At 40.9% G+C, this 15,498-nt stretch overlaps 1 protein-coding gene across 3 annotated transcripts in view; it reads right to left on the bottom strand.

The window, feature by feature from the left end:
- Positions 1 to 1,420: 1,420 nt before the first annotated feature.
- The window catches only part of MXRA7 (matrix remodeling associated 7), a 95,210-nt gene continuing 81,132 nt past the window's right edge, over positions 1,421 to 15,498 (bottom strand). For 2 of the 3 annotated variants that reach the window (XM_073563192.1, XM_073563191.1), the window contains one exon: positions 4,315 to 4,413. In XM_073563192.1, coding sequence (XP_073419293.1) covers positions 4,383 to 4,413 — 31 coding nt within the window. In that variant the 3' untranslated portion in view covers positions 4,315 to 4,382. Of the gene's footprint in view, positions 2,661 to 4,314; positions 4,414 to 15,498 lie in introns of those variants that run through there. The other variant, XM_073563189.1, reaches the window with a different exon arrangement.

The following is a 15,498-nucleotide window of genomic DNA, read 5'->3' on the forward strand; positions in this document are numbered from 1 at the left end:
AGGACAGTGAAACACTGTTTAGTGTGTGGTGATTCATTGGGAGAAGGCATGCACTGAGCATCAACTTTTTCATTTTGCTCACCTCCCTGGTCCTATTAATAACACTGGTCAACAGCATTTTTGGTGCCAAAGATATTTCATCGAATTTAGGGTATTTTTGGGGTGCTGATTCTGAATATGTCATCAGTTTTGCCAGATTGGCTCAAGTTTTTGAGATTTTTGGTATCTTATTTATAGCACTTGTTGGTAAATGCGACGCATCATCTCATTAATTTCTTTGGATTAGTACTTGAACTGAGCAGTTCTCAATATAGTTTTGTGTTAATTAGTGTTCTAAAAGTTTTTTCATAGCTTGATTTTTGCACTAACTTTATGTTGTTGTCTGTTTTCCAGTGAAAAGCATGAACTCATCAAGAAGAAGTTGTCTTAACGATCCAGACTCATTCTGTTACATTTGTGGTGAATACACACTGCCAAAACATAGAAGAAACATAACAGACTTCGTAAAAAAAGTGTATTTTGCCTATTTTGGGGTTATGCTTGGGGACCAAGACAAGTTTTGGGCACCACACATAGTGTGCAAAGCATGTATCGAATTATTACGAAAATGGAGCAAAGGACAAAGAAAAAGCTTCAAATTTGGTGTTCCAATGGTGTGGAGAGAGCCAAAAAATCATCATGATGACTGTTATTTATGGTAAACACAGGTACAGGCACATCTTCACAATGAGGGACAGGCCTTCTTGCAGATTCCATGTTACTCCCATTTTCGTTTCTTATGCTTATTGAATCCTTGCACTTGCACTGCACAGAAATAACAGTCATCATGATGATTTTTTGGCTCTCTCCACACCATTGGAACACCAAATTTGAAGCTTTTTCTTTGTCCTTTGCTCCATTTTCGTAATAATTCGATACATGCTTTGCACACTATGTGTGGTGCCCAAAACTTGTCTTGGTCCCCAAGCATAACCCCAAAATAGGCAAAATACACTTTTTTTACGAAGTGTGTTATGTTTCTTCTATGTTTTGGCAGTGTATATTCACCACAAATGTAACAGAATGAGTCTGGATCGTTAAGACAACTTCTTCTTGATGAGTTCATGCTTTTCACTGGAAAACAGACAACAACATAAAGTTAGTGCAAAAATCAAGCTATGAACAAACTTTTAGAACACTAATTAACACAAAACTATATTGAGAACTGCTCAGTTCAAGTACTAATCCAAAGAAATTAATGAGATGATGCGTCGCATTTACCAACAAGTGCTATAAATAAGATACCAAAAATCTCAAAAACTTGAGCCAATCTGGCAAAACTGATGACATATTCAGAATCAGCACCCCAAAAATACCCCAAATTCATTAAAATATTTTGGACACCAGAAAAAAAAATTTTTTTCGTTGACCTGTGTAATGGGTTATCCAGTATTGGACAACCTCTTTAATCAAGTCAAGCATATAAAGTGTTCAAAACAGGTTGTACAAAATTAGAATGGTTTAGCTTTACCAGAAACAGCGCCCCCTTTGTCCAAGGGTTGTGTCTTGAATTTCAGCCCAACCCCATTAAAATGAATGTAGCTGACCTGTCCTACTACACACTGTTAATGTGCAAGAGTAACGCTGTTCATAAATAAAAGACAAAATGCTTTCTCTAATCTTTTACAATCCCTTGAATATAAAGGGGTTTTTCCATTTTCAGGAAACGTGTCCCCATGCGTAGTTTGTAGTAAAAACATAGACTGTACTTTACTCCCCGTTGTGGGGTTTAGATCTGCCTGTCTGCCTCTGCTCCCGATGTTTGGTGTTGTCTGGAGTGTTGATATTATGTGGACAGCACTGCAGCCAATCAATGAGGTCTACACGGGCAGAGCCACTGAACTCAGTGATTGCCTATGGCGCTGTTGTCATGTCCATCATTACAGGCAATAGCAGACACCATAATCAGCAATGAATACTCAGGGATGGACCAAGGTAACGTGAGTAAAGCATAGTTTGTTTGTTGCTACAAATAACTGTCTCTGGGGACACAGCTTTCCTGAGTTATCCCCTATAATGCAATAATTTGGGCCCCCAAAACATTTCAAAGTCCTCAACTATAGGAACCACACTTTTTTTTATATATAGTGGATCCATGAATGAGGTAGGCATGGACTGCATCTGCCCCTTATTTGCCATACATAAAATTTGCTCTTGGGTACCAAATTGCTATGAAAGCTATATGTTGAGCTGTGAAAGATTTGGATTACTTATTGATCAGCCTTACCTGTCTCCCAATGAAACTTCTGAGGACATCAATGTTATGACATTTATTACTCTAGAACAAGGACAAGAAGCATGTTCCAGTAGACCTGGAGATATTGCACTAGGCTTCCAATGTACCAAGGCTCTGCCTGCTGACAGCACTGCGTCGTGGGAAGTATCACTGCATCTAGTAACTGTCTCATTCTAGTTTACCACCATGATATCCCTAAAACTTCACAACACTCTCTATTACACCAGTCTAGGAACATGTATTTCATATTGCTTCAATCAATATAGGGCACTACATGTTGTATAGTTTCAGCTGCTCCTTCATTTCTCCTTCTGACATCGTTCCAAAAGTTTCTTCGTTGCTTTCCATCATCTTAAAGATGACGCCCAGTTGTTCCCTCTGTATCCTGGCAATGAAAACACATGATGTATCTCAAGTTAGGCAGATTACCCATGGGAGAAGGTTCTCACCTCCTGAACCTGCAGAGCTTGCAATCTAACTTTCGGCAGAGTGGAATTTCATCACACCTTGGTATACAAAGGGAAGGCCAATATGGAGTCATGTGAACTGCATAGTATATGGAACATTTGAGAGGACAATTTTTGGCTTTGCAAATTTTAGGACTGATGAACATACATTAGTCTCAGGCTGTTGAGATTTGTTCTTAGCAATTTGAATTACCTGCTGTTTTGCCAACTATAAAAATGGAACATTCCCTGTACAAGTTCTAGTATCATGCAAGCAATTGGGGACATGGCCCTGTAATAGGCACTTATAGTGGACCTTTTTTTAAAAATTTTGGGGGTATTTTTTGCTACTCCACTGATTCTGGAACAGTTTTTCTTTTCCTTCTGTGTCCTTTCAGTCCAAAGTTATGACTCTGGTAATAAAGATGTAAATTGTTCCTTCATCCAACTGGGCATGTAACACAGAGCTTCTCATTGAGCGTTTGCTTTATCTCCTCTGATGGAGGCCAATCAATACACGTCCGCGTCCTCAGTAGACGACCAGTTGCCGATCGAAGGGAAATTTTGCACAATTATTAACGATTTGCATAAGTTTGGACCAGAGGGGCACAGAAGAACGATAGAATCAGAGGGGCAGCACAACTTAGAAGAGTTTAATTGCGAAAATGTGGAAGGTCCTCTTTAAAAGGGTGACTGGAGTAAAGATGGAACAGCAATTAAGCACATACAAGTTGTAAGCACCTCATTACTCCATTCAGTAATAACGGTGGGTTACAACAGCCAGAAGACTTTTAGACAATGTAATACATGGGTGGCTATCAAAAATATTTTGACAGATGTTTTTAAAACTTGATTTTCCAATATGATTTTATCACATATTTGTCAACTCATCCCTCTTCCTAGACACCCAAGATCAATATTTTGGATTCATTTCATGGAAGAATCATTAGTGTAAAGCTCCAGCCAAGGTGTCTCATGAACATCAATGACCTATTGTCCATGGGCAGTTTTAGATCAAGAAAGCGTGAAGGTCCCATAAGCAACGTTCAGTGCTGTCATGCAGCTTTGTACGACGTATAGAGCGGTGTAAATGATTGGAGGTACAGGGGGTGCTGAGGACACGTGGAAACACAAGGCCTTGTCGTAGCTTGTTATGTTCTTTAGAGGGTACTAAACTTTACAAGGCCCACCTAGCCCAACTCAAATTGTATGTAAGCTTCAACGAAGGGGGCTGGCACTGCAATCTGTTCACTAATATGCCTTTTAGACATTACGCTAAATATATGTCAACATAAGGCATTGCTTGCATAGTTTTAAGACAGATATTGCACATAAAGTTACTTTTAAAGCAGGGATACAATCTAATCCCCTTAAAATGAGTAATGGATGCCAGGCAGTCTTGCAGATTCCCTTAAGCCTTTGTAAATCTTTTCTATATGGTGCTAGGAAATATTGCTAGAAGGAAATAAAATGTCACTATTCACAATATACATGTCTCTGTAGAAGACCACACATTGTGTTTAGGGATCCCATCTTTCTCTCAACTACTTAGGATCTGTTATAGGTATTTATTTTCCATTTCCCCCGTATTGGTTGCCGTTTTTGGATGGCTGACATTATAGTGTTGGATTGGGCAAATCTGATCTTTTCTGTAAATCTCTTTAGCTGGGTAACTTCTTATCATCTTCGGCTCTGTAGGAAAACAAAAACAAAAGGGAGTGACTAGATATATGTGACAATCTTTTTAAAAGCAGGGCAGTCTTCCAAATGAGTAGACATAAGGCCTCATACACATGACGGAGACTTGTACACCAATCCCTGCAGATTAGTCTGCAATCACGGTGCTGCCATATGGCGCCACGGTACAGTGACATGCTATGGTGATAATCTCACCTAGTAGATATTTTTTCCTCTAATGGAAGATAGCTTTGTATACAATTAACGGCTAATTGCCACCTCATTAACAGAGGTACAGTTCTGTAGGGTCCTATAGAATAACATGGGTGTCATAATGTATTTATTACCTTGTCTTCCTATACCACAGTCATGCAGAGACACTAAAATACCAGGAAAATCATTCCTGCTGGAACAGGAAAACTCCTCTTTAAATAATACAGATTTCTGCTAGAGATTGTTTTAATTTTCATTGGTCGACAGAAACCATTATAAATAACCACACTGGGCATTTATAACCAGCTTTAGTTGTGTATTTGATTTTAGGACCTTCACACATGTGAAGCAACCAATAGTCAGGCTCCCTTGAACTTCAATTGATTTAATTTCCAATGATCGCTGTTTGCAGGCAAATCCCTAAAATGTCTTAATAGCCTACATCTACACTCACTGGCCACTTTATTAGGTACACCATGCTAGTAACGGGTTGGACCCCCTTTTGCCTTCAGAACTGCCTCAATTCTTCGTGGCAGAGATTCAACAAGGTGCTGGAAGCATTCCTCAGAGATTTTGGACCATATTGACATGATGGCATCACACAGTTGGCGCAGATTTGTCGGCTGCACATCCCTGATGCGAATCTCCCGTTCCACCACATCCCAAAGATGCTCTATTGGATTGAGATCTGGTGACTGAGGAGGCCATTTGAGTACAGTGAACTCATTGTCATGTTCAAGAAACCAATCTGAGATGATTCGAGCTTTATGACATGGCGCATTATCCTGCTGAAAGTAGCCATCAGATGTTGGGTACATTGTGGTCATAAAGGGATGGACATGGTCAGCAACAATACTCAGGTAGGCTGTGGCGTTGCAACGATGCTCAATTGGTACCAAGGGGCCCAAAGAGTGCCAAGAAAAAATTCCCCACACCATGACACCACCACCACCAGCCTGAACCGTTGATACAAGGCAGGATGGATCCATGCTTTCATGTTGTTTACGCCAAATTCTGACCCTACCATCCGAATGTCGCAGCAGAAATCGAGACTCATCAGACCAGGCAACGTTTTTCCAATCTTCTACTGTCCAATTTCGATGAGCTTGTGCAAATTGTAGCCTCAGTTTCCTGTTCTTAGCTGAGAGGAGTGGTACCCAGTGTGGTCTTCTGCTGCTGTAGCCCATCTGCCTCAAAGTTCGACGCACTGTGCGTTCAGAGATGCTCTTCTGCCTACCTTGGTTGTAACGGGTGGCAATTTGAGTCACTGTTGCCTTTCTATCAGCTCGAACCAGTCTGCCCATTCTCCTCTGACCTCTGGCATCAACAAGGCATTTCCGGCCACAGAACTGCCGCTCACTGGATTTTTTTTCTTTTTCGGACCATTCTCTGTAAACCCTAGAGATGGTTGTGCGTGAAAATCCCAGTAGATCAGCAGTTTCTGAAATACTCAGACCAGCCCTTCTGGCACCAACAATCATGCCACGTTCAAAGGCACTCAAATCACCTTTCTTCCCCATACTGATGCTCGGTTTGAACTGCAGGAGATTGTCTTGACCATGTCTACATGCCTAAATGCACTGAGTTGCCGCCATGTGATTGGCTGATTAGAAATTAAGTCTTAACACACAGTTGGACAGGTGTACCTAATAAAGTGGCCAGTGAGTGTATGTTCATTGCTTATTGTTTGAGTATTTTATAAAATGTAGGTATAAATCAACCAAGTTTATAGTAATTTCTGACATAGAAATCAAAGAGCAAACTGGGATACTGGAAGTGACAAGTGTATAGTGAGTCAATATGATGGTGAATACTAGAGATCAGGCACTGTGAGAACGACCCTGCCCCCAAAATAATGGGAAACACTAAATACCACATCCTAAATATCACCGATTGAAATATTCCAGTTGCAAATCTTTATTCATTACATTGTGGAATGCATTGAGAACAATAAAACATAAAAATGATGAATGTAAATGAAAATTAATATCCCATGGAGGTCTGGATTTGAAATGAGACTCAAAATCAAAGTGGAAAATCAAATTACAGGCTGAGCCAACTTCAGTGGAAATGCCTCAGGATAAGGAAATGATGCTCAATATTGTGTGTGGCCTCCATGTGCCTGTATGACCTCCCCACAATGCCTGGGCATGGTGTTCCTGAACAGTCTGTGTTGCAACATGTCATTGGTGGATGGAATGAGACATGATGTCCCAGATATGCGAGATGAGATTCAGGTCTGGAGAATGGGCAGGCCAGTCCAGTTGCACTGTTTCTATCCATCATTTACATTTTTTCATTTCCTAAATCAACAGTACAGCTCAACCTAAAGCTCTATATCTCAAACAACAACTCTAGCATTGAAAGTTTGAGCGATAATAGAAACGATTGCTTTACACTTAAAGGGCATCTGTCAGTAGGATGAACCCTCCTAAGCAGTGGCGTAACTTGAAACTCAGATGTGAAAGCTCCAACAGGGCCCCCAAATATTTTAAATCTTTAACAGCAATTGTCTTTTTCTACAGGCCAAAGGGACTTTTAGGGCCCCCTAGACTCCAGGGCCTGGGTGCGATTGCAACCCCTGCACCTGTTGTAGTTACACCCCTGCTCCTAAGGCCTCTTTCACACTTCCGTTTTTGACAATCAGTCAAGATCCGCCAATTTTGAAAAAAAACGGATCCGCCATTTTTCTTTGCGGATCCGTTTTTTTTCCCATTGACTTTCATTATTGGCGGATCCTGACCGATTGCCGTCCGTTGCATCCGTTTTTTTGAGGATCCGCCACAATGTTAGTGTCCGTCAACATCCTGAAAGATTTGCAAACGGAGCTTGCAACGTTTTTTTGGCCGGCGGATCCTCCAGACACTGAATTAACCCCAAAATCTGTCTGGGTGCCGGAGAAAAATTCTCTCACTCTGTCTCACTCTCTCTCTCTCTCTCTCTCTCTCTCTCTCTCCCTCTCTCTCTCTCTCTCTCCTTCCCGGCCAGCGGCTCCTTTAAATTTCCTCCTTTTCAGGATCCGTCTAAAAACGGATCCTGTGCCATCCGTTCACTTCAGTTGACAAAGGATCCGCTTGTCTGCCTTTTTGGCGGATTTTAACTGATGCAAATAACTGAAGTGTGAAAGAGGCCTAAGCCGTCTATATGGGCATGTAGGTCACTGGTAGCTGAATAAAATCATACCTTGGCTTGATATCTGCAATTTTATATCTTGCTCCAGAGAAATCCACATTTTTCTTAATATGTAAATGATCTCTGAAGATCCTTGGACTGGACACAGATCTCCCACAGAATCTGCCTTCAGAACTTATTATAAATAAAAGGGGTGTTTCCAATGTGAGACATGTAGAGCAGGTGAGCAGACTGTTAGTCACTACATGTCTCACACTCGTAATGCCCACTTTCCATTACAATAAGCTCTGGATCCAGATTCTCAGGGATATCTGTGTCCAGCTCTCAGGTCATAACAGCTCATTTACTTATTAAGAAAAACATAGATTTCTCTGGTATAGGCCATGGGATCGCAGATTTCAAGGTATCATTTTATTCAGCTTTCTATGACCTACATGTCCATATAGACGACTTAGGAGAGTTGATCCTACTGACAGATGCCCATTAAGTGTAGAGCAATCGTTTCTACTACTGCTCAAACTTTCAATGCTAGAGCTGTTGTGTGAGATATAGATCTTTAGGCTGAGCTGGAGTGGTACTGTTGATTTAGGAAATGAAAAAATATAAAGGACATTTACTTGTCATTCAGCCACCATCTCCCTCTAATAGCCACGGATGGAACAAAGCTCTGCCAAATGCTGTTAACCTGTTAAATGCAACAGTGGCATTTACAGCACGTGGCACAGGTGCACGTTGTTCCATGCTTCCTTCACCTTCCCATCTCCGCAACGCAATCATAGGATGCCAATACAATGATGTTGCAGCATATAGTGTAGGTGATCAGACGATCAAAGGTTCTAGACCCCTAAAGGAACTAAAAAAAAAGGTTTAAAAATAAAGTACATAATTAAGAAAATAAAATTTTTTAATCACACCACCTTTTTCCCCATTAACCCCTTACTGCCATGGGACGCAATAGTACCTCCAATGGCAGTACCCCCGCTTTGATGAGGGCTCCAGCGGTGAGCCCGCATCAAAGCCAGGACATGTCAGCTGTTTTGAACAGCTGACATGTGCCCGCAATTGGCGCAGGTGGAATCCCGATCCACCTGCGCCTATTAACTAGTTAAATGCCGCTGTCAAACGCTGATAGTGACATTTAACCAGCGTTTCCGGCCGCCGAGCCGGAAATACGCGCATCGCCGACCCCCGTCTCGTGATCTGGGGTCAACGATGCATTGGCATAACAAGCAGAGGTCTCATAGAGACCTCTGTGGTCGTTGATGCCGGATTGCTATGAGCGCCACCCGGTGGTCGGCGCTCATAGCAATGCTGTAATTCTGCTACATATAGGCGATCTGCTCATCACCTATATGTAGCAAAGCCAATCAAGTTGTGGCAGCTTCTAGCCTCCCATGGAGGCTATTGAAGCATGCCAAAATTTAAAAAAAAATGTTTTAAAAAATATGAAAAAAATAAAAGTTTAAATCATCCCCCTTTCACCAAACAATTAAAAAAAATCACACAGACACATATTAGGTATCGCCGCGTTCAGAATCGCCCGATCTATCAATAAAAAAAGGATTAACCCGATTGCTAAACAACATAGTGGGGAAAAAATAAAAACGCCAGAATTACGATTTTTTTGTCGCCACGATATTGTATTAAAATGCAATAACGGGTGATCAAAAGATCGGAACTGCACATAAATGGTACCCTTAAAAACATCAGCTCGACATGCAAAAAATAAGCCCTCACCCAACCCCAGATCACGAAAAATGGAGACGCTATGGGTATTGGAATGTGGCGCAAATTTTTTTTTTCAGCAAAATTTGCAATTTTTTTTCACCACTTAGATAAAGAAGAACCTAGAAATGTTTGGTGTCTATGAACTCGTAATGACCTGGAGAATCATAATGGCAGGCCAGTTTTAGCATTTAGTGAACCTAGCAAAAAGAGCCAAACAAAAAACATGTGTGAGATTGCACTTTTTTTTGCAATTTCACCGCACTTGCAATTTTTTCCCATTTTTGAGTACACGACATGCTAAAACCAATGATGTCTTTCAAAAATACAACTCGTCCCGCAAAAAATAAGCCCTCAGATGGCCATATTGACGGAAAAATAAAAAAGTTATGGCTCTGGAAAGAATAATAAAACGTATTTGTCTTATCTTTCAGGTCAGATTGGGGGCTTATCTACAGCATTATAGAATGTTGTAGATAAGCCCTGAAAGCCAGTGGCCATATCTTATATTGGCCAAAAGTGCTGACAGGTTCGCTTTTATCCTAGAGGAATAATTAGCTAACAAGTACAATCCTAAAGGTACTGTCACACTTAGCCGAGGCACCAGCGATCCCGACCAGCGATATGACCCGGTCAGGATCGCTGGTGCATCGCTAAGTGGTCGCTAGTGAGCTGCCACACAGGCAGATCTCACAAGCGACATAACAGTGGTCGGGGGTTGTTACTTACCTGTCAGACGAGGCGATCCTAACGTCCTCCACCCGCATCCACGCGTCGTTCTTCGGTGCCACAGGAAGCCCAGCAGGAAGCTGACGACGAGAAACGGTCCAGGACATTCTCGCGCGATCAGCGATGAGCAGTGGGGGAGCGGTCGTAGGTAATTATCACACATAGCAATATCGCTAGCAATATCGCTATAACGTCACAAAATCGGTGACGTTATAGCGATATTGCTAGCGATATCGCTTAGTGTGACAGGCCCTTAAGTCCAAAAAAAGTTGAGATGTTGTGTAAAATATAAAGAAAACTAGAATGCAATGATTTAGAAGCCTCTTATAGTCATATTTAATTCACAAAAAAACCATAGAACTCAGATCAGAATGTGAAAGCTAGACATTTTTCCATTTCATCTGAAAAAATGTTTAGAAATTGATGACAGCAGCACAACTCAAAATAGTTGGAACTGTATTAACAAAACATAACTTTGAAGTGAAGTGGTACTGATGAAAAACAGCGGGTGGAACAATTTTTAACTAATTCACATGGTTTAGCATAAAAAGAGCATGTTAGGGAGGCAGAGTCTCTCTGATGTAAAGATGGTCAGAAGGTAACCAATCTGTGAATAATTGCATCTAAAAATTGTGGAACAATTACAGAAAAATGTTCCTTAACGTAAAATTGTAAAGCCTTTTACCCCTTCATGACAGGGCTATTTTCCTTGTTTTCGTTTTCATTTTTGTCTTCTCCTTCTTCCAAGAGCCATAACTATTTGATTTTTCTGTCCACATAGACCAACCTGACAATATGATTCCCAGGTCAGTACGATTATGCAGATACCAAACTTTTATAGTTTTGTTTTATTAAAGTGGTGAAAATATTTTGGGAAAATTTGTAAAAATACAAATAAAAAATTCCATTGTCGCCATTTTCAGAGACCTGTAGCATTTCCATTTTTTTTTTACATCCTGAGATGATGTTTTTACTGATACCATCTTTGGGTAGATATGATGTTTTGATCACCTCTTATTGCGTTTTATTGCAAAAAAAATGCAATTCTGGCATTTCGATTTTTTTTCTCATTACACTATCTACCGATTGAATTCATATAAATATTTCATATTTTGAAATATCGGGCTTTAACAAATGCAGCTATACCAAATATGTGTATTTGTTATGCTTTATTTAAAATGGGGCAAAGGGGGGTGATTTCATTTTTGTGTTTTTTTTTTTTTAATTTTTTTCATTTTATTAAATGCCACTGTCAGAGAATATCAGCGGCATTTAACAGGTTTTAAATAAATCAGCCAGCCATCATTTGCCAGGAAAGATGAGGGTTTGGCATGCAAGCCTGCCTCAAAGTCAGGGAGCTGGCATATGACGTTCCAGTATGTCATATTTCAGTAATGGATTATATATCCCACCATTAAGGCTGTGTGCCCACCTAGCGATTTTTAAGCGTTTTTGCCGCGATTTTCGGCGTGAAAACGCAGCGAAAACGTTTAAAAATCGTGTACAGAACGCCCCCCATGCATTCCTATGGCATTCCGCACATGCTGTGCTAATGCTGCGCTTTTTTCCGCGGCGGAATCGCATCGCAGAAAAAAACGCAGCATGCTCATTCTTTTGTGCGGAATCGCAAAGAATTGCCGCGATTCCGCACCCATAGGAATGCATGAGAATCGCTTACTTCCCGCATGTGGCTATGCCCACCATGCGGGAAGTTAAGCGTTTCATGTGCGGTTGGTACCCACGGTGTGGAGGAGAGGTGACTGTCCTCCAGGCCCTGGGTACCATACCCCTGTAAAAAAATGAATAAAAAATAAAAAATCGGGGTATATTTACCTTCCGACGTCCCGCGCTGCCATCCCGGCCTAAGCGTTCCCAGTAATGCCTTGCGGCAAGGTCCTGTGATGACGTAGTCTCGCGTGACTCTAGCGGTCTCGCGAGATCGCTCTATCAACGCGAGACCAACGTCATCACAGGTCTCGCAAGGCATTACTGGGAACGCTTAGGCCGGGAATGCAGCGCGGGACGCCGGAAGGTAAATATACCCCGATTTTTTATTTTTTTTTAGCATTTTAACATTCTATCTTTTACTATTGATGCCGCATAGGCAGCCTCAATAGTAAAAACCTGGTCACACTTGTCAAACACTATGTTTGACGAGTGTGACCAACCTGTCAATCACTTTCCAAGTGATGCTTCAAATCGCTTGGAAAGTGCTTGAATATCGCACGCGAAAATCGCGGCAAAATCGCGATCATAATCGTGGTAAAATCGTGGTGAAATCGCGCAGAAAAAAACGCGCGATTTCTGGGAAGGAGTCCGGTTTTTAGTGTGCGTTTTAAAATGCTACGTGGGCCCATAGCCTAAAAGTACATAATATCATCAGAAGGTTCAGAGATTCTCAACAAACCCACGAGCACAAAGGACAAGTTGGAAAGTCAATATTGGATGCCCATGGTCTACGTGGTCTCACTTGGCACTGGGTTAAAAAGAGTTAGGATTCAGTCATGCAAATCTCTACAAGGGCCAGGAACCCTTCCTGCCGTACAGACCTTTCAGTAGAAAAGCTAGAATCCTACATCAGACAAGAATGGGACATTCCTCTCCCAAAACTCCAGTAACTGGTCTCCTCACTTCCCAGACGGTTACAGATTGTTGTAATAAGACGAGTGGATGCCACACAATAGTATACATGGTCTGTCACAACTTTTTTTTAGCTTATTTGCAGCCTGAAATTTCTGTTAATTTCTTAATTTTTCTAATGAAATTGAAAAATGTCTAACTTTCACCCTCTGAAACGTGCCATTGCTCTGTGATGTGGGATGAATAAAATATGGTTAGAAGAGATTTTCAAATCATTGCCTTCTTTTTTTCTTTACTTTTTACACAACATTCCAACTTTTTTGGAATTGGAGTTCTAAAATGAACATGTTTGGCTATTTAGTAACAGCAGTTATAATCACAAGCTGACAATGGCTTCAATGATTTCAGCTCTGTAACATCATGCGATCATTGGATCTCAGAAAAGGAACAGGTTACTAAACAAAGGTTTAAAGGGGCCCATACACATAAGATCAAAGCTAGCCAAACCTTCTGGTTTCAATGGGATTGGTCAACTATCTTAAGTGTATGGGGGTGTGCAGACCTTCTACTGAGAGAAGATATTGGGGGAAAAAAGAATCAGACATGCTGGATGTTATCAAGCCTAATCCTTTATCTTCAAGGAAAATAAGAAGATTCAAAGGTGTCTAAGCTTGATCTGTCAAACCAGGTAAGGGAGAATAGCTATAGGTCAAATAAGTATTTGGCTTAAAGCTGTTGAAGATGTATGGCCATTAGGGTGACCGGATCTCATATGGGGGGGAAAAAATGTCAGAATCTTGTTCGTCTGGACCCCACAAAACGATTCCCCTTTCCAGATATTGAGAGAGCCAAAATTTGAGCTCGATCAAACGACGTTAACCCGTGCCGCTCGTCGCTCAAAGTTTGAAAAAATCCAAATTGAGGTATTTTAAGATTTAGGTATTTTGCATAGTCTGTTAGACTATAAAGAATGTGACAACAACATTGCAGAAATAGCCCTGACCAAATTTTCGAACCATTTGTGGTATTTGAATGCAGAGTTGGTGGGATTATCGGTTTTTGATCCCACCATTACAGACAATGAAAAGTTGTTAATGGCTAATAAATTGCTCAGTAGCACAGATGAACCATCAGAGCACGCTAACCTATATGAGTTGATAATTTTACATAGTTATCTAATCTATTCTAGAGCTTTTGTTAAAGTAGTTTTTGAAACGTCAGAATATAATGCTCGGCATTTGCTTACAACTTGCAGGACATATTGCTTTTGTTCTTCATCTTTTGTCAGAAGGTCGTTAAAGTCGGTTACTTCCTACCTCTTTTAATTTTTCTTTCCTAACTTTTGGATTTACAACCCTAGCGTGCTCTGATGGTTCATCTGTGCTACTGAGCAATTTATTAGCCATTAACAACTTTTCATTGTCTGTAATGGTGGGATCAAAAACCGATAATCCCACCAACTCTGCATTCAAATACCACAAATGGTTCGAAAATTTGGTCAGGGCTATTTCTGCAATGTTGTTGTCACATTCTTTATAGTCTAACAGACTATGCAAAATACCTAAATCTTAAAATACCTCAATTTGGATTTTTTCAAACTTTGAGCGACGAGCGGCACGGGTTAACGTCGTTTGATCGAGCTCAAATTTTGGCTAATATCTGGAAAGGAGAATCGTTTTGTGGGGTCCAGACGAACAAAATTCCGACATCGATTTTTTGCAGTCACCCTAATGGCCATCTTAAAGGAACATTCTAGTCTAAGCAAGTTATCACCATTTCACTATCATTTATAGGTGAAAACTATTAAGACTCCCAATGATGGACACCAGGGCCAGATTGGCCATCTGGCAATTCTGGCAAATGCCAGAAGGGCTTGTCTGGTCATGGACTGTCTTGTCTGCTACGTTCCTAACAGAATCGATGTTCTCAAGACACCCATACTGATAAGAGTTGTGATGAAGCACAAAGTCACTGATTCCGTCACTTACCCCAGCAGGCCACTGGTATCATTAGATATATTGGTCTTGTAGTAAATCTTCCTTTCCTCCATCCAGGGTAATATTAGTAATATATCCCCATCTGGTGTTGGGAACAGTGACAGAATGGGCCTGTGTGATTTCAAATGCCAGGGCTGAATTTCAGTCCCAGTCCGTACATGATGGACACAATGGGGGACTTCAGCAAAGCCACCGAAAGGAGGAGTTCAATGCTTCTTTCAAGTCTGTTGTGCTGAAGATGTAATAACAGAATTCTGCACTGTGCTAGATTTAGCTATATCTCTCATAAAATAAATTTAGGATCAATTATGTTCTCACATAGAGGCATAACTTGAAGCACTTATACCTTCATGTAAAATTTGCACCAAGGCCTGGACCCCCCAAACTACCATGTCCACTTCTTACATATGTCTTCTTCATTTTGGCAGATGGGCCGATGGCTGATGGTTTATTTGCCACTGCAGGTCCTGTACTTACACCACTCATCTGGGACAAGACCTTCACAAAGGCCTTACGATGTCACCTTTGTGTATTGAATAGGATCAAACCACCAAGCAATAGTGTGATATGTGATGTGTCAGGATTGCTGTCTTCTCCATGCAATGCATTAGTTTACACTGTGCATATTGTGATCAACGGCCTGATGGTGATTTATCCTCTACTATAAAAGTGTACATAATCAGTCTAAAACAAAATGAATCATAACAATTAAAAATAGGTAAAT

This window comes from Dendrobates tinctorius, unplaced genomic scaffold, assembly GCF_039654945.1.
Source record: "Dendrobates tinctorius isolate UK_male_01 unplaced genomic scaffold, ASM3965494v1 ptg000383l, whole genome shotgun sequence".
Classification (NCBI taxonomy): Eukaryota; Metazoa; Chordata; class Amphibia; order Anura; family Dendrobatidae; genus Dendrobates; species Dendrobates tinctorius.